The sequence below is a fragment of the Cinclus cinclus genome, chromosome Z, assembly GCF_963662255.1.
Source record: "Cinclus cinclus chromosome Z, bCinCin1.1, whole genome shotgun sequence".
In the NCBI taxonomy this organism is placed as follows: domain Eukaryota; kingdom Metazoa; phylum Chordata; class Aves; order Passeriformes; family Cinclidae; genus Cinclus; species Cinclus cinclus.
Genome location: NC_085084.1, coordinates 73824351 through 73845311, shown reverse-complemented (window position 1 = coordinate 73845311; position 20961 = coordinate 73824351). Strand labels below are relative to the sequence as shown.

General features: G+C 40.5%; 2 protein-coding genes across 6 annotated transcripts in view; one reads left to right on the top strand and one right to left on the bottom strand.

Annotated features, from left to right (window-relative positions):
- Positions 1 to 8208, bottom strand: part of LMBRD2 (LMBR1 domain containing 2) — a 32264-nt gene extending 24056 nt beyond the window's left edge. The window contains exons 1-3 of one of the 4 annotated variants that reach the window (XM_062512958.1): positions 8171 to 8208; positions 1412 to 1639; positions 893 to 972 (exon numbers count right to left, since the gene is read on the bottom strand). In XM_062512958.1, the coding sequence (XP_062368942.1) occupies positions 893 to 972; positions 1412 to 1585 (254 nt within the window). In that variant the 5' untranslated portion in view covers positions 1586 to 1639; positions 8171 to 8208. Of the gene's footprint in view, positions 1 to 892; positions 973 to 1411; positions 1640 to 1731; positions 1757 to 7990; positions 8058 to 8170 lie in introns of those variants that run through there. The other 3 variants (XM_062512957.1, XM_062512955.1, XM_062512959.1) reach the window with 3 other exon arrangements.
- A 215-nt stretch (positions 8209 to 8423) lies between these two features.
- Positions 8424 to 20383, top strand: SKP2 (S-phase kinase associated protein 2). Of its 2 annotated transcripts, XM_062512937.1 has the most exons (10): positions 8424 to 8489; positions 9261 to 9517; positions 10969 to 11080; positions 11392 to 11535; positions 11856 to 11990; positions 13218 to 13316; positions 15301 to 15428; positions 16977 to 17028; positions 17657 to 17764; positions 18852 to 20383. In XM_062512937.1, exons 1-10 carry the CDS (start codon positions 8482 to 8484, stop codon positions 19063 to 19065), a joined length of 1257 nt encoding a protein of 418 aa, XP_062368921.1. In that variant the 5' UTR covers positions 8424 to 8481; the 3' UTR covers positions 19066 to 20383. The 2 variants fall into 2 exon arrangements, with proteins under 2 accessions (XP_062368921.1, XP_062368922.1); XM_062512938.1 differs by lacking the exon at positions 8424 to 8489 and having other exon boundaries at positions 9166 to 9517.
- Positions 20384 to 20961: the final 578 nt, after the last annotated feature.

The following is a 20961-nucleotide window of genomic DNA, read 5'->3' as shown; positions in this document are numbered from 1 at the left end:
TGAAGCTATAGATAAATTACAGGTTGCTGAATAGTTCTCAAATTGTGTATATAATTAAATAGGTTTAATTAACATCCATTTGTTGGTCTTAAGTGTAGTGTGCAGTATTGTGTGACTGTCATTTCACCACTTCACCATTCTTCCAGGCCCCTCTTTGGGGCAGCAAGACTGGCATTGCTTTGCACAGACGTTTCAGCTGACATCTTAAAGGCTCTGAACATCTTACAGATAACTACACTGCACACATCAATAGCATAGGGAAACAGCCAGCGTAGACTAATGGATGAGCAGCCATTGAAAGAGCCCATGTTAGTCTATGTCTCCATTTCTTAGAGATGACTTTCTTCCTGCCAGGACACAACTAGCAGGCTACCATTACTTTAGTGGAATACAGCGCATTTCAGGTAACAGCAATTGCCTTGTATATGTAATTGTAAGAAGCAATTAGATATGCCCCTGACATGTAAGACAAGCAGCTAGTTTCATTCATATGGTATAAATTAAAGGTATAAAATTAGATTTTCAGGTTTAAAGTCTTTAAGATTGTAAAGGAGAAGCATTCATCAAAGTCTATCCTCATAACCAGGACTTGCACAAAAAGCTTAGTCCTATTTGCTTTAACAAAAAAAAACAAGGAAATCTAGTGACACCAAAAAAAATAGTTGGGTATTCAGCGAGAACTACTACATAATTAATATGTAATTTCTCCCAGCAGATAAAGATCCACCTTTCATCACCTTCTCCCTCACTGTCCTTTTTATTTATAAACTTCAAATTTTACATCACACAGGTAACACTTATTTAACAGTGTTAAAAATACAATAAGCTCCTATCAATTAAAAAAAGAAAATCATAAAATACAGTCTAAAGAAAAAAAACACTTAGCTCATACCTTGGAGCAAGGGTAACGTAAGAGCCATTACTTTCTGCAGGACTGGAGTTAACCGCAAGTTTGCATCGATTATAAATAGTCTAAAAGACAATTTATTTTATATCAGTGACCAAAGAGGTATAATACTTATTTAAAAATAGTAAGTCCTATTTTAAAGGCATTTCCTGTACTTCAGGTTTACATTTGGAATTAATTGTACCAATAAACATTCAAACCAACATGCAGTCAGCAGTCAAGCAAGTAAAATACTGAAAGTGTCCTTATGCTGCCTAAACAGATTAAAAAACTGTTATAAACAAATAATGAAATTTTAAATGTTTGAAACAGATTTGTTATCTGATGAGACCAACAAAAGTGAAATTAATTATGAACACAAGACACTGTCGTGTTTAATTTATTAAGACACTACACAGAAGATATCTTTGGTGTTTCTAAGAGATGGTCTTTTACAATCATTAGTTTAGAGAAGTACCATACACCTTTGATGCAATTAAGCAGGAAGTCCTGCATGTTTCTTACCGTACTGACATCCAGAGGCAGTATGAATACAATCAGGAAGCAGAGATACCAAGCCAATAACGTTGCTACGATCACTAGCCTATGCTGTTTCTTGAAGTCTCCATACCGGTGAAGCAGGAATAAGGCCAGGAAAAAGACAAACACTATCTCGAGGCCCAGCGCTGCACCACTCATTGTTAAAATGTTGGCTCCAGCCGCACCACGGTCACTTGGGAAACAATATCAGAACTGCAAGACAAAAAAGACATTTAATTAAAATATCTGGAAGATTTTTACATGAAAAAGTTGTTCAATGGACACTTTAAAACATATTAACACACCTTTCACACTTCATGTGACCAGGATTCTTATCAGACAAAACCAGAGATCTTCAGCAAGGTACCCTGAAGTCCTCTGAAGAAATTAAAATATGTCATTCCAACTCTGTCACTTCCAACAACATATTATGACAACTCCTGTTCATTGCCTTGATATACAATAGATCCAGGAGGCAAATCTCTGTCCTTTAATTGACTCCTAGCCCAATTTTAGGTCCAGCACAAATCTCAAGACAAAAATCTATTCTGCTCTTTTTTCCTCCTTTTAGAAGCAATCAACAAATTTTTACAAAGGATTAAATGTTTAAATTAAATGTTTCCGGATAGCTAATGAACAACTTTTTAAATAGAGCATTCCTCAAATACGTATTTAAAGCCTGTACATAAGAGTTAATAGAGCATAAAAACACAGCAAACTATGTGTTAGTCTACCTGTAATGCACCTCTTTTAAGTTTGAAATTTCAAGAATTTTAATTCACCTTTCTACTCCTGCTATGCTATTTAGAGAAACAATGATCTCAGTTCATTTGGTATAGTTTGCCATGATGTATTTTTGTTTTGCTCATCCTTTTGTGTTTAGTTACTCTGTTACCATCAGGACTGCTCTAAGAAAGTTCATACAGTTTCATACAGACAATCTATTATGCAAAGGGACAGCAAGCTGTAAAAATCCATTACTGCAAACTTCACTGACTCATTACATTTTTATTTAATCTGCTTCAGACCTTTTTAATACGCATCATTTTACCACAGGCATTTTATGCATTATTTAAAACAAAAAAAAGTTTATTATTGTAGCTAGTCTGACCTGTCTCTCTATCAAGACTAACATTTAGCTGGTTTAAGTGAAATAGTTTTTGATATGGCTTTGCTGTTAAGACTTCCAGTACTTCCACTCTTCTGGAGTTTTAAAAGAAATGCTATTATTGAAATTCCCCTCTACTTACTTTTAAATCTCTTCAGAACTTGGTAAAGTGAGCCATTTCTTTTACTAATTTCTCAGTAAACTGTTTAAGCAGATCTGTTATGCTTGAGGGCACTAAGCAGTGAAAACTCTCTTATTTGCATTAAAAATAGCTAAAGTTTATTATGCCATTACTGCCTTGAGGACACAGAGGAACAATTATTCTTTGATTTTTTTTTTCCCACTGAAATTTGTTTCTCCCCATTTTCTACTTTCAGTTTTGAATTTCAAACAGTCAGAGCAGTCTGTTTATTCCATATTTGTTGTGACACACAGATCATTCCATATTCGGAAAATAGCTCAAGCTACCTTCCTGTTTCTAGTCAAAGATGCATACACTTTTTCTTTTCTGACTTTTATTAAATATGTTTATCAAACTATCAACACTTCCATTAGGACAAACCATCCCCTTACTACCTGTCTGTAGTCTACTTTAGATAGATCATTTGTACATTAAAAACTCAGGATATCCCACCCATTTTTCAACCACTTACTCGAAGCAAGTCCTTGACTGCTCTATTGTACCATCCTTGTTTCCTCAGAGAAGTCTTTTCTATTTATGGTATAGCAGCAAATTCCACAGAAGCAAAAGCAACAAAACAATTATGTATCAACTTCATTAAGGCACTGCTATCTGGCATGTAGCTTTTTGTGCCCATTACAGCCACACCTTTTGCTATGTAAACAAAAAAATTATACAGCATACACTTCATTAGTCACAAAGTTTTATTACATTCACACCTAAAAATCTTCTACCAAAACAGAAGGTAGAAAGTTTTTGTGCAAAATACTGCACTCAGGTATTATCATGGGACACTTTCAGAAGTATTATAAAAATGTACTGCGTATGCTAAAATGAAGAGGGAATTGAATCCTACCACAACTTAATTTACTTTCAAAGACCAAAGTGACTTTGCAGTTATCAGTAAACTACACTTTATGTTCTTACCTGGTTCCTATTTTAATCTCAAAACATAAAAATAAAGGCCTGTTTTTTCAAAACACTGAGACTAAAAACAGAGTTGCTTTGAATTAATGTATACACAATTTCAAAAGAACAGTTTAAAATTTCTAGATACAAACCATTTAAAACCAGCTCTCTACATAGAAAGATTAAATGGAAGAAAATCCACAGAGTGAAAAATGCAATGCTTGACAGGAGCTCTTCTGGTGAACTAAACCCAACTCAACAGTGGAGATGTATCTCGGAGCTGTGCTACTAGAATCAGGCCTTAAAATACATTACTACAGGCTATAAAGCCATGCCTTCCTGTGGAAAGCAGCATTTGCCCCTGAAGGTGGTTGTTAGCTCAAAGAAAGGTAAACTCCTTACCTATCACCTTGTTTTCATCTCTTTATTTAGACAGCCATCTCACTATTAGCATACAGCTACCTAGTATCAGCTGGCTGAAATTCCCGAATCACTAAAAAAATGTTGTCCTGGAAAAAATACTTCAGAAGGACTCTCTTGTACTGTACAACCTTCACAAGGGCTTAGAAGATGCTCCTATTAAAGCAGTGACAAAGTAATAAGAGCCCTCACCATGAATGGAGAAGTATTTACTGGCATACTCAGTTTCTGAACAACCAGGCAATTGCAGATTAATACAAATAAGATTAAAAGCTAAAACACTGGCACAGGGAGCACAACTTAACCAATAAAATACAAGGACATGCTCTTCCCTGCCTCTTTTCAAACACAGAAAAAATTTAGTTAAGATTTTTTATTTTACCCAGCTACTAACACTGCACACATCATAAAGGGCTCGGTGCAGCCTTAATTCCCTTTATATGACAGACTCCCTACTGTCAACAGTATTAAATTACCCTACCAGCTGAAGAGTAACTGCACTCATGACATCTACATTACAAATGAACTAACTACTCTGCCTAGTACAGAAATCTCAAGTTACTAAATGAAACAGCAGAGAATGAAAAAACCCCACACCTTCTTAGAGCTCTAATACAGCACCAATTTTAACAAAGACATTCCAATATTATATTCCAAAAGAAGGGCTAGAAAGAGTTAAGCATATCTGTGAAGGATTCCCCCAGCCTCCCAGGAAGTACCTGAGGAGTCCTGAACAGGGAGTAAACATTGCTCCACATGCCTCACTAAAAGGTATAAATAGGAATAGGATATTTGCTTCACAAATTCAGCTTTATCAAGGTTTCCAAATTCTCTCCCTACAGGAAACATAACATTACTTCTCTATCCTGTATTTCTGTGGTTGATTGCTCCTTCTTAACACAGACAGAAAACTGCTCAGCTGTACCCGTTTCCCCCTCACAAGTTTCCAAATCTTTAAGGTATTTTGATTTACACAACCACTTTCAGAAAGACCACAAATCTCTTACAGTTTTGTGTCATCCATAGTTTTAACCATCATACTATTTAATTAGCAAACTCTAAAACCCCTTAAAAGTATTTGACAAGGGAATGGTGTCCTTAGCCACAACAGCGGTTCTTCCCAGCTTTCTTTCCCAAGCAAAAACATTGTAAGGATCAGAATCAAAGTCCTACTAAGCAATATATAAGATTATAAACTAATCCTCTTGTATACACTAGGTCTATCAGTCATTAATGAAATACATTTGATTACTTCAACTATTTGTCCTTGACATACTGATGCTGTCTTTTACTCACCTACTATACTACATACTTACAAACAGCTTTAGTGCCAGAATTTTTTTCAGGAATTCAAAAAGAAGAGGAGTCTGCCAATCTGCTGCTCCGCCTGTCCTTCAAACACTACTGATAAAGACAACCACCATGCTTCCTAGTTTTCTTGTCTGGTGCCTCAGACAATTCTAGATTACTAAAGCCTTTTTTTTTTTTCTTATTCTTCAATCATTCTCAGGTAGAGATCAAGCAGATTTGAAAAAGCTGCATTTCTAGACATTTTGGATATTTCAGTTGAAACACCTGAAAAACCAACCAGCCTTACTTTGTATTTTTCAAGATCATAATTACATCTGAAGAACACCTGTCATCAAAAAAGTTGCCAAACTATGGAAGATCTCTTCCAGAGACAGTCAGGGACAGAACTGAGAGCCTTAACATACCAAAACAACAAAAAACCCCAAACACCTGCGCAACAGCATCTCCCACTTCAAGCTGAATTCACACTCACCTGCAAGTACAAAAGCTAACATCTCCAGCAATGTATCAATGGTCAGCTCACTGATGACTTTCTGCCTGTACGTCAGGGAATAATTTGCTAGTTCTTACTGAGGTTCTACCAGCATATTTCACTTGACAAAAAAAACCCAGTGTTTGGTTTCTGAAGCCTGCCCTGCTTGGCAAAATTACAGACTCCACTCTACAGACATGCAGTAGTAGACTACAGCCTTTAGAACTGATAGAACTGCCCCACATTAAGAGCCCTTGACACTTCCATCTTACAACAACAAAATGGACTAACATGCACTTTAGAACTTATAAACAGAGGACCAAGAGGCAAAGCAACAACACAAATAGTCCCTTCAGCCATTTTAATATCCCAGTCTGCATAGTGTGCTGTGGGGATATATTTTAGGTTGGTTTCAGGTTGAGGCGAGGGGTGGCATCCTGGGTTTTGTTTGGTTTGTAGGTTTGGGGTTTTCTGTTTACTTTATTATTATACACTGGCCCTAACAGCCTGGGGGAAATAGTATTTATAAACAGACAACAAAGAGCTGCTTTATCTCTGTACAGTGAGAAAGCTAGTTAAAGAAAGAAAATAGCCACAAACTGCCCAAGAAAACCAACCAGAGTAATTATCTAATTGCACTATTTGAGAGAAACAATCTCTGAGATTAGTGAAGAAGGCAATTTGTATGGCTTTGTTCTTCTGAGACACACTAGTCAGTCTACATACTGACTGATACTTTATTAGTACCTGTCAGTTCAACTATTTTGCAATGGAGAAAAAAATTTAATCGACTAAATCTTTAATTAACAATAGATCAATATTTAGGGAAACAAGTTTTGTATCCTCTAATTAAAAAAAAAGCTATGCTGACACTAGTCAAAATAGCAGTACTCTCTTATTTTGCAGGAGACTAGGTTCCACTCAGTAGCACTAAATGCAAGACAAATGCTTGAACAAGGAACATTAAGATTTTTGTGTTTAAATGCAAGCAGGGGCCATCAGTAAAAAAACATGGGAAGCTCACTTGCTTTACATGGTGCTGCCTTGTAGTCCATTAAAGGATGCCAGAATCATTAAGGATGCAAAAGATCTCCAAGACCACCAAGTCAAAATTTTATTATATTAAGTAGCACAGAGGCTGAAGCTTTCAAACAGTTTAGGGAAGCATGCTGAAAACAACACATAGAAGAAAATAACTCACTTATCGTAGGAACTGAAATAGTATCAAATACAAGCACTGCACAGTTGCAAGCAGAATCTAAAAAAAACAGAAATCGCTATCTAGGCTACCAGACTAATGCACTCACACAAAGCAGGTGTCAGTAAGGCAGTCACATGACTACTGCCCAACACTGCATTCAGGCAAACAGACTATTTGTTAATTTCAGATTGTAAAAGACATTTGGATTTTCCAGAAAATAATTTCTCCATTTCCCATATATTAATAGAGAAGAATGACATGATTCACAAAGAAAAAAGGGATTGCAGAAAAGGTGAAATAAACTCAGCTTTTTCTTTTTTAAACCCAAACACCACCTCTTTGTCATCTGATTATCTGCTTAAATAATCTTTGAACAACTGTTCCATGACTTAATACAGGAAATGGTTAAAATATTTTTCTTATATGAATGCTAATTTGAGTCATAACATTCTCTGTATGTGACATAAAGTTGTGTACTCTTTGCCACAGGTTCCATTATCACCCTCAATTTTACAGGCACGTCTCTCCATCGTTATGCAGTAAACAAAGGACAGCATTTGCAAGCAAGTGGGTGACTAAGAGCGGGGTTGGAGGTGCGTCCAGAATTAGTTCTCCATCCCCATCAATTTCAAAACAAACACTTTGGGGGGGGAAAAAAACCCAAAACGCAGGAAGACCTGCACTGCTGAAATTCCGGCGGGCTGTGAAACACGGCGTGAAAAGACTGCAAGGTTTGAACAAGCATGGTGAAGGTCAGGACCAGCCACACACGGGCAATTTCAGGTTCTCCAGAGAAAACCTCGGAGGGTGAAACGTGCCAGCGCTCCCCGCCCGGCCGCGTGCGCACAGGCCTGTGCGGCACAGCACCGAGCTCCAGGGACACGGAACCCGCACGGCCCCGCGCTGCGTGCTCGGGGTCCCTGACGGGAGGGAATACCCGGGATCAGAGCCTGGAAACCAACCTCACCCAGCACAGCCCCGCGACCATCCCTCTCTCCGCGTCCTTGTCACAGGGGACGTGCCCAGGGGCTGCCGCTTCCCGAACCCGGCTCTCGTCCCCGCTCGAGAGAACCGGTCCGGCCGTGACTCGGCACTGCGGCCCCGCTCCGCCCGGCCCCGCGTCCCGCCCGCCGCCGTCTCACCACGGCCGAGCCGCCGCTCAGCGCCACGTCCCCCGCGGGGCTCCGCCGCTCGCCATCCCGGTCGGCACCGGGCTCAGAGCGTAGCGCAGGGAGCGGCGGCCGCTCCCGGCTTCTTCCGCGTCGGAGTCGCCGCCATTCGCCGCCCGCCGGCCCGGCACGGCCCCGCCCCGGGGCGGGCACAGGGCTGCGAACTACAACTCCCGGCAGCTTCCGCGCTCCCCCCCCCCCGCTGCGGCTTCCGGCGGGCGCCGGGATGGCGCGGTGCTGAAAGGCGCGGGGCGCGCGGAGGTGCGCGCGGCTCTCCCAGCGCCATGCACAGGTACGGGGGGACCGGGACACGGGAATACCGAGACGCGGGGACGCGCCGGGACATGGGCGTACGGTTGCCGCTGCTGGGCTGCGCGGGATCCTCGTGGCGCCGGGGCCGAGCCTGAGCCCTCGTGGGCCCCCTCGGCTCCTCCGGCTGCGCGGGAGTGGCTGAGGGGCTCTGCGTGGGGACCTCGGGGGAACGGCGTGGGACCCGGGGGAGCGGGAAGGGGCTCCTGGCCGCGGGGGCCGTGCTGGGATCACACGTGTGTGTGCGGCCCCGCGGGTGGTCCCGGGGGAGCGGGGGGCTCTGCCCGCGGGTCTGGCGGGCGTACGCGGAACCCGCGGGCCGCCTCTCCCGCCCGCAGCCGAGGGGAGAGCTTCCCCCGCCTGCCGGGGCATCCCGTCCCGCCGCCCGCGCTGCCGCCCTGCCGTGCCAGGGTCCCGCCCGGCGCTGTCGCGGCTGTGTCCGGCTTTGGTGGTGTTGGGAGGCTGCCGTATCTCGCCGCCTCCATTGGCTCCGCTCCCCGGTCGCTCGCCCGCCCCATCCGGGAGCGGGGCGCGCTCGATCCCTGGCGGGATCTTCCCCCAAGTCTGCCAGATCGAGCGCACGCCTGCGCTCTGGCCGCTGCTTGTGCTTCCAGCGCCCGCAGATCCCCACATTTAGTTGCCTTGCGTGTGAATGTGGAGTACGAGTGACTGAGATGCTTCAAGGATCCCCATCCTGTGTTTGGTGTCAGTCTGGCAGTACCCTCAGAGCCTCTGGGTTTTGCTGTGTCTGCAGAAAGCATCTCCAGGAGATCCCATCCTCTAGCACTAATGTTTCCACTAGCTTGGAATGGGACTCCGGCAAGACCTCGGACCTTCTCTCGGGAATGGGAGTGTCGGCCCTTAAGAAAGACAAGCTGGGCAATGAAAATACACCACAGGACCTGCTGGTGTCGTCACCCTGCATTCCTCCAAAACGGCAGAAGGTGAAGGACAACGAAAAGGACTTTGTTATCGTGCGCCGGCCATGGCTGCTTCGAGAGGCAGAGTCAGGTACTGTTACCCTGATCCAGGTTCTGCTTCAGTAGAGATGGAGAGTGGGCATCACAAGTTCACCCTGCTTTATTGTTTACTTCTTTTGCCCTTACCTAGCAGAATGCCACTTTTAGATCTAGTGGCTTTCAAGCTTGGGGTGATAAATCCTCTTTTATGTATGCCTTTAAATAGGGGTGGTGTGTCTTCTGCCTCCTGAATTGTGGCCCATGAAAAGCATGGTTCTCTGCTGCCTAAACCCATGAACACCTTTGTGTGTGTCTGTGCTGGGGGAGTTGTGCTGCGGGTACCTGTGCCTGTCTGCTCTTGTGTATGTGATGTAGGTGGCACTTTGGCCCAGCAGGGCTGTGTTGTGAACCAGTGTTTTAAGGTCACTCAAAGAAAAAGCAGCAAAAGTAGTTTTAATATAAAAGCTAAAGTGTGACAAAGTTTGTATTTCACGCTTTGTATTTACTAAAGTACATGGAGAAAAAGCAAGCTGAAATCAATCAGTCTAAAACCAAAGTCAATGGAAAAGTTATCTGTTTGTAGACAGGAGGAGAAGGGTAAGTAAGGAGTGCATGCTGAGATGGGTCAATGAGGCTGTGTCCCAGCTTCTGATGGAAATAAGCAGTGTGAGGGACCATGCCAGAGAAAAGCACGTCAAAGGGTGAATGGCTGCTGGGCTGGAATAAGAAAGAGCAGGGCTCTAGAATTCTTGAAAGCGGTGTTTCTTTCCCTGATGTCAAAATGTGGCTTTTAGTCTGGATGAGTATGGGATGTGAAATAAATAAGCAGCTCTCTCCAGGCATTATGCTGTCACACACAAGGTGGGAATGCCTTCAGACAATCCTGCTTTTATATAAGATGGACTGCTGGGTCAAAGGCAGCTGTTACTGAGCACCACCACCCAGAAATCTCCCATGTGACTCATGACACCTTCTGGAGCCCTGAGAGAAGCTGTGATTGCACCACATTGTTTCATGTAATTCTTAGAGTGGTGATAGCATGCATGTTTTAGGGAGCAATTTGTACTACGTGATTTTTTTTCTGTGTATCACACAGAAGCATGGCTTGTCTTGAGCTCTCTTCTGGGACCCTTGCATGCGTAGGAAGAGTGGGCATTTCAGCCAAGGGGAAAAAAAACCCAGAGAATCATACAAGTGTTAGATTACAAAGGCAGTAGCTAAGGTGCTCTTGTTCCCCAAGTGAGTGTATGAGTAGTGTCAATGGCTATACTGTGTATAAAAAGTTGATATTATAGGAACCTTTGCATTTACCAAATGTGCCTAGGCAAATATGGAAAAATGTCTTCCTACAGTGGTGAGCTGCAAGGGAGATGAATAGTGGGGCTGATGTATAGTTTCTTTGTAGACATAGAGGGGCTTGTAACAACCAAACCAAACAAGGCATCTGACCAGCTGGCAAAAATGAACCAGCTTTAACTAGAACATGTTTTGCTCTTCCTGAAGGTATTTCTTTGGATGCACTTCCAGATGAATTGCTTTTGGCAATCTTTGCCTATTTGCCCCTAAAGGATTTGCTGAAAGTTTCTATGATTTGCAAGAGATGGCATCGACTTTCGTGAGTATTACTTCTTGTCATCTAGTACCAAGGAAAATCTTTGTTTCCATGGACTGTTAAATGGTCTAGTTCTCATCTTATTTATATATATATATATATATATATATATATATATATATAAAATTCAATTTAGGCCATATGTGGGTATGTATAAGCAAAAGATGCCTCACATGTTTTAGCATTATTGTAGTCTATTATAGTTTTCCCTTCTCTCAATCTGTTTTTGACACTGAAAATGTTCTGTTGTTGTACTCATAGCATTGACCTTTTACCCATTTGAACTCACTAACGAGTAAAACTCTATGCCCCAGGTTTGATGAATCTCTCTGGCAGACTCTTGATTTGACTGGTGGGAATCTGCTGCCAGGAGTGCTTGGACAGTTGTTGCCTGCAGGTGTTACTGTGTTCCGCTGCCCAAGATCTTGCATTGGGGATCCATTGTTTAAAACAAGCAAGTAAGGCTTTTTCTGCATGTTCTGGATCCTGCAACTGTGTCTCAAATTTTCAGTCTGTGTTTTTGGTTTTAAGGCACCATAATGCCCTTGCAGTTTGTATCTTGTAGAGCAAAGAATTACCATAATCTCCAGCATTTTTATGTGGTACTTGCAAAAAAATAAAAAATTAACTCCAGCAGGCTAGACTTTCAGGGGTTACGAGGAATCAGTGGAAGTATTTTTTACAAGTTTAGCAGGCTTTTAGTGTGTGGGATACATTTGTGATATGGAGCAGGTTTTAATGCAATTTTAGTAACCTCTTTCTTTTGTTTTTTTGTTAGTCTTCTGAAAATTCAGCACCTGGATTTATCAAACTGCACAGTGTCTGCTGCAGATCTCCACAGTATTCTTTGTCTGTGTGAAAAGCTGCAGAACCTCAGCTTGGAGGGTCTAGTGCTTTCTGACAACATCATCAAGTGAGTGACATGTTCGGGAATATTCAGTAAATACCTTTTGTTTGGTGCCATTATTTTGTGCAGGCTAATGAAAGAATGCAGTGGAAAGTTGTTCATTGTGCAAGTCTTTTGGAATGGCCAGTTTTAGGTGCCTATTTTTCTCCTCCCAATTCCCCAGAGTAGCAGGAGGTTGGAAAAACTGCTCATCTCTCTAGTGTTTGAATCCATATTCCCTCAGCTAAGATGTAGAGCAGAGCTATTTTTATTTTCCTGTTTTTGTGCTCCCAAGAGAGCTTCGTGTTTGATGTGCAGGTTTTTTTCTATTCCAGGGGCTCTCAGTAGCTCTCCCACCAGGTGCCCATTATGCTTCTGCAGTGTTGCTCACTTTTTTTGTTGAACTTCTGAAGTCCTGGAAGATTCTATCAAGTGGAAGTGTTTTTTGTTTCAACTGCAAAGACACTAATGGGTGTGACACTAGTAATGTCAACCTGTTCAGTCACACCAGGGGATTGTGGAGGTGCCAGGGACCATAGGTCAGATGGCAGAGATCCTGGCTGTCTTGCTTTCTGATGCCTTCCTCACTCCAGGGAGGGGGAACTGGAAGACAAGCTAACCAGTATAGTTTGGCTTTTCATATGATCAGTAGTAACAGTTAAAACTATGTGAAAATTGGGTACTAATTAAGCACTACTGATGAAATTCTATTGCCTTCTGAACAAATTTACACACTGAATGTAAGAGTTTCCAGTTTTTGTTAACTGCATGTGTGATATAGTCTTGTGAACAAATGGATGCAGGGGATACTATTTGGACATGGATTTTGTCCTGGGATAACCTTCATCTTGCAGAGGGGTGACATCAGAAATGGGATGTTTGCTTTGTCTTTTGTAGAGGTGTAGTCATCTCTGATAAGCTGTGGTATATGTTTATTGGCATATGGCAGAAGAAGGTGAAAAGAAACCATTTCCTTGTATACTTAGTAGTTTATAAATGTGCAGACTTGTCAGCAGCGTCAAGTAAGTAGACAGGTATCCCTTTTAATGTTGTGCCTTGATGCAGCAAGCACAAAGTGGAGACCCTTAGTGACTCAGGTTGGTCATTTGATTAAAGATGTGGCACTTCATGTTTTCTGAACAATTCCCTGTCCAGGAAATTAGGTGTTAAAAATAGTCACGTCCTAGCAAAGCAAGCAGTGTTCCAACATTTAAATTTTATCAGATTTTGCTTTTTTTTTTCCTCTCTCTACAGGAGCATTGCTAGAAATCCCAATTTGATACGACTAAATCTCTGTGGCTGCTCAGGGTTTTCTGCTGAAGCTTTGGAGCTGATGTTGAGCAGCTGTTCTATGTAAGAAAAAAGCAGGTTTTGTTATTCCTGAAAGAAAGGATATTTTTTTTTTTCCTTGGGCATCCCAGTTATTCTTGTACCTAAATGTAGCTTTTTGTTGTGTCCCTTGCCCAATTGTTGTTGGGCAGGGGAAAGTTCAAAAGTTTGTGAGTGCTGGCCTTTCAGGTGCTCAGCTTCATGGTTTCTCACAGAAACCTGCAGTTTCCAGCTGGCATGAAAAGACTGGGAGGGCAGCTCAGACTTTTCCCACAGGCTTTATTATCGTCTGTGAAGGGGTCAGACTACACATCCAAAGATGGGGAATCACACATGTACTTTTATAGGGTTTGGGGGGATCACAAGTAAACCAATGGAAAACAGGGTTAACACATTTTGGCCAACTACATTATCTTTCTTTCTTTGGGACAACCAATTATAAAGAACCAAACCTAACCAGTAATATTCTAAAAAGATAAGAAGAAGACCTTGCATTTTTCTAGCATGAGTCATTCTAAATAAGTAGTTTTTCTTATCTCAAAGATGATTCCAGGGGGCTGTCACAGGACTAATTGCAGAGGGATTAATCTCCTCTACATCTAATACTTTTTTAATGCATTTTTTTCATGTGTAATGTTTTGTAATGTAATTTTTTAATGTGCCTGGTTTTGTTCCTAGATGCGTAACAGTTGACTATTACCTGAATAGTCAGGTCATTTCTTTCCATCAAGCTATTTTCTTCTTTAATAGGAAATTTTAGTAGTTTTTCATAGGTTTTCTGGATCATCTTTTTGGGTGGGCAAACCCCATTTATAATCCTTTGATACAATATAAATTTTATTTTCTTTATGACAATAGTATGTGATTATCACAAAGACCAAGTGTGTGTTTTGGAACTGGAAAGTGGAGAGTTCCAGAGCTCCCTTTGCAATCAGAGTATGGCATGAGTGGTTGAGAACACTGTGCCTTTCCGTGGTAGAATAATCCTTCAGTAATGTTCTAGTTTATGTAGAGCTGTGTTCAGATTGACAGCTCCAGTGATTAAGCCATCTGCTGGCAGAATGTCATTGAACTGGGCCCCAGTGAATTCAGGATTTATATCCCAGTCTTTCTGCTGACTTCCTGTGACCTGCAGGACAGCATACGTAATCATTCTGTCTGCAAAAGGCATGTTTTTTAATAAAATTGCCAGTTACTGGGGAGCCAGAGCCTTAATCATTCTGTTGCTTGGTCTGATTACGCAGATCATGAGCTCTTTAGAGGATGGCAGTCTGTGCAGTGCACAGTGAATACCAGATGGCAAACCTGGTCCTAGGAATGTTTTTTCATTTTATGTAGAGAGTGCCAGCTAAATGATCTAGTTGTGCATTCACTGTATCTTTGTCCCTTGGTCACAGCTACAACACCTGCACACAGAGTAATGCTTTGTCCCAGCCCCATGGTGACAGGCTATAGGTAATCAAGCACATGAAGAGAGCTGAGCTCTCAGCATGACCAGTGTTTATCTTAAACTACAAATTATTTTATACTAATTAGGATTAATTGCTCATCTAACCAATGCTAATAATGAGTGGTGGTTTTTCCTCTCAATGTGACCATCTGTTCAGTTCTAACAGATTCAGGTCAATAAACACCTAATGAAAAGACCGTGTCTCCTTGTGGCAGTTCCTGGAGAGACCCTTCACTTCCTGAGATATTACTGAATCATTCCAGTTGAAAGTGGTTTTGGGAAGTCACTTTAACCCCTTTCCCAGACCAGGGTCTAAAATTAGCACTGTCCAAGTGGGTGAGGATGTTCTCTAGTTGCATCTTGAAAATATCCAAATACAGATTTGTTCCATTCTTTAGTGGTTAATTATTGTCATAATAGGATTCCTAGTCATGAATACAGTAAGTTGGCAGTAGGCATGTTACAAGTTATTTGCTTTAGAGTATCAACTGTAACGGAAAATACCAGAAGTTGAACTGTTTCAGCCATTCTTGTTAACAGCTCTCTGTTTGTTTGTAGGCTGGAGGAACTGAACTTGTCCTGGTGTGAATTCACAGCCACTCATGTCAAAGCAGCAGTCAATCACATTACTTCAAAGGTCACCCAGTTAAATTTAAGTGGATACAGAGAGAATCTGCAAATAGCAGGTAAACAGCAGCCTGACAAACCTTTATCCCACCATGGGATGAAGCAGCAGGCTTTACATTTTCTTCTGATTAGCACTGACTCTTTGTATAGAAGAATCATGAGCTAACAGTAAGTTCTGTGCTCTGTATAATTTGAAAGTCTTGTTGTCAGAGACTCTTACCATGAAGGGTGAGATGATTTTTCTTCTGAACTGAGGAACAGTCAAGTGAAAACTCATTTCTTCAGCTGAAAGGAACAGCCTTTACTTGTGAAGTAAGCCCTGGAAGCAGGACTTAATCATGCTATGAATTAGCTGCAGGAACAGTATCTGGAAAGCTTTCTTAAGGCCTCTGCTGAAAGCATCTTCTAAAAGAAAACAGTCATAGAAAGTGCTTGAGTTTGACTGACATCCAGATACCAGTTAATTTGGAAGGCAAATAATCTCAGGAATTAACATTTAACCATTTACTTGCTAATAGTTCTAGGAAGGAAAGTTTTATTAAGTTGGAGGGTTAATGAAAATGCAGGTAAAGTCAAGATTTGGGGGAGGGTACATAAAAATGAACAAGAGCATAGCTGAAGGGTGAAAGTTCTTTGTGGTGAAGAGAATTTAATTTTTGCAATGAGTGAATATGACAATAGGGCACTGGATGACATGCAGGGGGTGACCTCTCATTTCTGTTTAAAAATCACACAGACCACTTCATGCATTCCTTATGTGGGGGGAAATAAGCAAATCTTATGTCAGCCCCAAACCCATAAACAAATATGCTAGAGTCTTCTCCACATCAGGAACTTCAAATTGAGTCATTAAGAGACCAGACCATGTGCTGACATTTTCTCTGAGTAATTTTACTGTTTCAGTGCAATTTATCAGGCATAAGACTTGAATAGTACATTAATCATCATAATTAAGGCATTGTTTAGTTTCTGCACATGAATTCTGAATTACCAAAATTCTGTTGCATGTTGTTGAGCACCTTGCAGTGGTTTTTAGATGATATCTGAACCACAGATGATTCAGTGCTGCTTGCAGACAATGAAAATAAAAAAAATACAGCTTAGTGTAAAAAATTACTGTAAAAAAATTACAGTAACTTTTTGTCATAAGGAAATAATTTTTTGATGATAAAAATTGAGATGCCTAAAGGATTTGGTGCTCTGAAAGGACATTTGATGCACAGAAAGTTTTCATTACTTTTTTGCTACATGTAAGTATTTCACACAGCTCACTACGTTTCAGTAAATTTCACAAAAATACCATTGGGATTACTGTCTTTCTAAGTCGATGGTTGATGCAACTGACTTCTAAGCATAATTTGCTGAATGAAATGTATCTGTTTTGCTGATGGTTAAAAGAAATCCATGTAAAGTATCTTCATAGGCAGACTATGCTGTAAGTCTTAAGCATGTATCTTTTAGTCTAAAAATTGTGCTTCAGTTGTGGAAAAAGATTTTCTATTCGGTAGAAAAGATATAAATGAACATGTGTGGACATGAGTAGGCTATGTAAAGCATGTCCATCTTGTTACTGAAAGAGGGTCTGACTCTATGTGACCTCTTTCCAGATGTGAAAACGCTGGTGGAGAGATGTCCTTTGCTTGTCCATTTAGATCTCAGGTAAGAAGACCTGTGCAGCCAGTCCTTAAATCATTGCGGTTCAGGGGATTAGCACTGTGGCAAGGTTGTGTAGCACTGCACATACAGGAAATACTACTTAAGCTAAAGCTATAAAAGATTTAATATCTGGCATGACCTAATCTGGAGCAGGTAAGTAATTGAAGATGTCTTTGTTACCCCAGCATAAATGTCAGATACCTACAGGATTTGTTAACAAGAGATGGTAATTGGTAGGTATAATGGAAGGAACTATTCAGATGCCTACAGTTCATTAGCCTAGCATCCTAGAGAGGGTTTTAAGTCATCTCTAATGTAAATTTGCTACTTGGTCATGTAACTGTAAAAAAAAAAAAGTGTATCTTGGTTTTGACCTAGTCAATTACAGTATTTTGGAATCTCTGAAGAACTTGCCTATTCATGGTGTAAGTTCTGCAGAGTATCTGTGTGAAGAGAAACTTCTGCTTCACTTGCCCAGCACATACACAAGAGATGGGTTGCTCCTATATTCAGCAAAAACATACTTTGGTGGTAGGAAAAAAAGATATTCAATAAATTCCTCTGCCTGAATTTTACTGAAATCTACTGCTGCTGTATACTTAAACCTTCATTTAATGTGTTTTCTGTACAGTGACAGCATGATGTTAAAGCCTGAGTGCTTCCAGTATTTTAAACAACTTGTGTTCCTACAACACCTGTGCCTTAGCCGATGTTACCAGATATCACCTGCTGCCTTAGTGTAAGTAACCTCTAATAAGCTTTGGTTTGCTGTTCATGCATAGGGTAAGTTAATTTCAGTTTGCTTTCTTTTTAGGTTTTGAATTGCAAATACTGTTTCAAAAAACATAATGGTATGAGGAATTGGGAATAAAACTAAGATAAAATAACCTGTCTGCTAGAACCTGTAGTCTTCAAGAATCCAGACTGGAACCAAAGCTGAGATAATCTTTCAGTAGTGTCAGTCTGCACTTACAGAACTGGCTGCTCCATGCATGCCTTGTGTCTTCTGTTAGTGGCATTATACCAGTGGCACTCATTGCTGGCATTGGAGGTTGCAGTCCTGCCAGTGACCGGTATTGATGTCTGAGCATGCTGCAAGGTTTGGAAAAGAGTTGATAGTACTGACTGGACTAGTAAGCTGTGTATATTTGCTTTTGTGTGCACCTTTATCAGTTATTGATTGTGACTGAAACATGGCATAGAGTGACTTGTTTGTGAGGTCATTCTGCCTTTTATTAGTATAGAAGCTTTCAATCACAATACTTTCAGGAAAGATGTCAACACAAAGGAAACAGCCAACAATAAAAGGTTGAGAGGAAGAGGACTATTGAAAATGAGGATCTGAAGAACCTTTGCTGTGGAAGCACGTGCCTCAGCGTTTTGATTTTTTCCAGTACCTTCAAGATAAGATACACAGTTGAGATGATGACTGGGAAAAAGTAAAGCAGTCAAGAAGCTGGGTCTGGGTACTCACCAAAATATTGCTACAAATTGGAGACTGATTAATAATACTTGTGGGTTTGTGTCCTCTCAGCCACACCCTGGAATTTAATGTGGGCAACTTCCTTCATTTGTTCTAGATTTTTAAATCTTTGAAAGAAGAAGAATCAGTTTATTTTCAGTCTGTGAGAGACATTAGCAGAAAAGTCATTTACTAGCCAGTTTCCTGAAGTACCAGTGCTGAGTACTAGTTTCCATTAAGTATGTGCTTAAGTTGTTAACTCAGTTTCTACTAATTTTTTAGAATAAGGTAATCTAGCTTGGGTACAGGCTGAAAAACCCCAAAAAAATGTTTTCAGTTTCATGATTATTTCATATTTTTCTAGAGAGCTTGGTGAAATCCGAACACTGAAGACTCTTCAGGTATTTGGAATAGTGACCGATAGCTCCCTGCAGCTCCTCGAGGAAGCTTTGCCTGACATGAAGATCAATGGTTCACACTTCACCAGCATTGCAAGGCCAACTGTTGGCAATAAAAAGAGCCATGAGATTTGGGGCATCAAATGCAGATTGACACTGAGAAATCCTAGTTTCTTGTGATCATGTACAATGCACTGGATGCCATGGACACACTGTGTTGAAGCTCCTTAGGAAAAAAAAAAAGTGCTGGAGCACCTTTTATCATAGTACTGTTACTGCCTAACTTGGTCTGACACCCTAATGTTGTTTATTTGTATCCATTTTCTTGTACGTAGAGCCTTTAGAAATTTGATCTGTGAGCAATTGCAGAGTATTTCTTTCAGCCTATTTTACAGGGGATCTTTGAAAAAAAAACTATGAAACAAATCACCATTATTAAGCAATGTCAGCCTCTAGCAACTGTCTGCAGCTTCTGGAACAGCTTGCAGAGGTGCTGATATCTTTATAAGTTTGATTAATGAATTTACAGAATTCTAAATGAATCCTTATGTATTAAATCTATTCAACTATGTAACTGAAGAGAAGCTACAGTAGGATGTATGAATTAAGCTTGAAAACAGTAAATTGGGGATATCTACACAGAAACAGCTAAGCAGCATAAAGGAGATATAGTAAAGTCTTTATTTAGGAGACCACAGAGGAAACTTCTGTCTTTAGTAGCCTTCATTTTTAGCCAAATACAGTCTGAAAAGCCTGTTCAGAATTAGCATATGTGTAAGAAGATGCTGGTTATCCATTATTTCATGTTGTGGTCCTAGGTTTTCTGATGACATATTAGAGAAACTTAGCGTAGCTTCTATGAGCCTGATCTGTGAACCTGCAACTGATAAACTGGTAGATGTTTTTGCAGGAGAAGGGCTCAAAGAGTTCTAGATATGACCAAAAACCAGAACCTGGGACTGCTGTCTAAGGGAGAGATGCTTTGGTGCTATCAAGAGACATTAATTTTTCTTTTATATTAGTTTGTTTGTAGTAGCACTTCACTTCTTGTATTTGTATCACTAACCACTGTTGTCTAGTGTTGATTTTTTTAAGTCATAGGAGAAGCTGAGAAACTGTCCAAAAAGGAAAAAAAAAAAAAAAACAACAAATAAAGGATAGGGACAGGTAATGACTTTAAATGAACCTTTCATTTTCATCTGTTATCAGGGTCCTGATGCATAAGCCTAGAATGTTCTAGCAGGTGTTTAACTTCATAATTCCTAGGGCAAAACTTGGACCTTCTGTAGTACATAAACATGCTGCTGTTTTTCCCATGAATGCAGTAAGGAAGCAGCTGAATTTATTCATGGATGTTTTTAAGAGTAGCCAACATAGTGCTGTAGGCTTTTGCATAGATAGAGCTTTTCCATTGCAGTCTTGAGAAAAAACATTCAGGAATGAATACCTGGTAGTGCAGAACAGATTAATTACTGTGGAAAGATTGTATGAGTACTAGAATTTGATACTCGACTTTGTAGAATACAGTAAATAAAGCATTATCTTGGCAAGCTAAGTTGGTTTGTTTTTATTAAATTTAACAGTGTAAGTAACAGGTGCTAATAATGGGCTTGTCTCCCTTACAGAGGAGTTAATGGGCAACATAACTTGTGAAAAGTTGGAGGAATGATAGGAGGTTGGAGGATACAGAATACTCTGTCTCAGTTCACTGCCTTAGAATTGTATCTTAAATTACTTCAAGAAGAAAAAGTATGTCTTGGCACCACAGCACTACTGTAAATTCTTCTTATGCACAATGTAACTGCATCTTCTCTTGCATTTAATAGAGATCTAAAAAATTTCTGTTTTATACAAAGTGACTGATGGATAGGAGAATGCTTTTCCTGATTTGCCACCAAAAGAAGTTTCTTGAAGTACTGCATCATCAATGGTGATTTAAAGGACAGGGTGCTATCATAAATACTTTCATCATTTATTAGACTATGGTTTAAAACCTGTGCAGAATTGGAACAGTAGTAGGCCTTTAACTAGAAGGAATAATTTTATATACCAGGTTCACTGTTGCCTTTTTAATGG

Excerpts from the sequence above, each read along its gene's own strand:
- SKP2 (XM_062512938.1), top strand. The coding sequence starts at position 9,181 with ATGCTTCAAGGATCCCCATCCTGTGTTTGGTGTCAGTCTGGCAGTACC. Across the intron at positions 11,536-11,855 it reads CCATTGTTTAAAACAAGCAA|TCTTCTGAAAATTCAGCACC; the intron begins GTAAGGCTTTTT and ends TTTTTTTGTTAG. Across the intron at positions 15,429-16,976 it reads AGAGAATCTGCAAATAGCAG|ATGTGAAAACGCTGGTGGAG; the intron begins GTAAACAGCAGC and ends ACCTCTTTCCAG.